General features: G+C 38.9%; 1 protein-coding gene across 1 annotated transcript; it reads left to right on the top strand.

The window, feature by feature from the left end:
* Positions 1 to 563: 563 nt before the first annotated feature.
* On the top strand, positions 564 to 1,007 carry LOC145040419 (uncharacterized). The gene has a single exon (XM_078988351.1). The coding sequence runs from the start codon at positions 564 to 566 to the stop codon at positions 1,005 to 1,007; it is 444 nt and encodes a 147-aa protein (XP_078844477.1).
* Positions 1,008 to 1,295: the final 288 nt, after the last annotated feature.

Raw genomic sequence — 1,295 nt, 5'->3', positions numbered from 1 at the left:
AGTACAAGATGAAGACAAGATGCTTTTATCAAAAGGAGGAGCCGATGCAAGATAAAAAGATGGACTTTGAAGATATGCTCACAAGATTTGCAGCTACATCCGAAAAAAGACACAATGAAACCGATGATGCAATAAGGGAACAACAAGCCATGATGAAAGAGCAACAATCATTGATGAGAAATTAGCAGGCCTCTATACTAAACATTGAAAAATAGTTAGGCCAACTTGCACTACAAATCAATCGAAGAGCATCAGGTGAAATTCCAAGCAATACCAAGAAAAATCCGAGAGGTGCTCAAATTAAAATTATGAGGACTAGAAGTGGGAAATTAATTACACCTCTGACACCTATAATGAATGATGATACAAAAAGAGGCGCAGGAAAAGTAGAAAGAATACCCGAATTCCCAATCAGTTGACCCGACTCATTGAGTCGGGAAGAAGGACTCGACGAGTCCACAGTCAGAAAAGAAGAATGACCCCCTTTGAAACCTTATCAACCTCCATTGCCATTTCCAAGCAGGGCAAGACAAGAAAAGCAGAATTAAGATTATCAAAAGTTCATGGAACACATCAAATCTCTCCAAATCAACATTCCTTTCATAGAAGCGGTTGCACAAATGCCCAAGTATGCAAAATTCTTAAAAGAGCTACTCAATAATCGAAAGAAGTTGGAAGAGGTGTCCAAGGTGGTGCTTAATGGGAATTGTTCAACCGCAATGTTGAACAAATTACCAAAGAATATGGGGGACCTGGGTAGCTTAACTTTTCCTTGCGAATTCGGAAACTTAGATACTAGTTATGCGTTGGCGAATTCAGGGGAGAGTGTCAATCTTAAGCCATACTCTTTCCTTAAAAAGTTAAACCTTCCGGATCCAAAACCGATTCGTATGGAAATACATATAGCAAATAAGATGGTGACATTTCCAAGGGGGATATGCGAGGACTTATTGGTAAAAGTTGATAAATTTGTATTTCCTGCGGATTTCATAGTGCTAGATATGTAAGAGGATCACCAAGTGTCGATCATACTTGGAAGACCTTTCCTAAATACTGCAAGTTCCATAGTAGACATGAGAGAATCCAAGTTTACCCTTAGGGTGGGAGAAGAGTCAGTTACATTTGGAGTTGATCGAGCCATGAAACATTCCAGTATAGTGATGTTACATCCTTCTCAGTGGACGTTTTCGACAAACTAATGGAAGAATTGAAAGAAGACAAGTCAAGTGAATCCATATATGTCTTTGAAGATGACTTTGATGTTGAAAGAGACCTGAAAGAGATTGAAAGAATGC

This window comes from Lactuca saligna, chromosome 4 (genome assembly GCF_052625555.1).
Source record: "Lactuca saligna cultivar CGN05327 chromosome 4, ASM5262555v1, whole genome shotgun sequence".
In the NCBI taxonomy this organism is placed as follows: domain Eukaryota; kingdom Viridiplantae; phylum Streptophyta; class Magnoliopsida; order Asterales; family Asteraceae; genus Lactuca; species Lactuca saligna.
Note: the sequence above shows the minus strand (reverse complement) of the source record. Positions and strands in the feature narration are given on the sequence as shown.

What these genes read in the sequence shown, in the direction of transcription:
- LOC145040419 (XM_078988351.1), top strand. Translation starts at nt 564, where the DNA reads ATGGAACACATCAAATCTCTCCAAATCAACATTCCTTTCATAGAAGCG.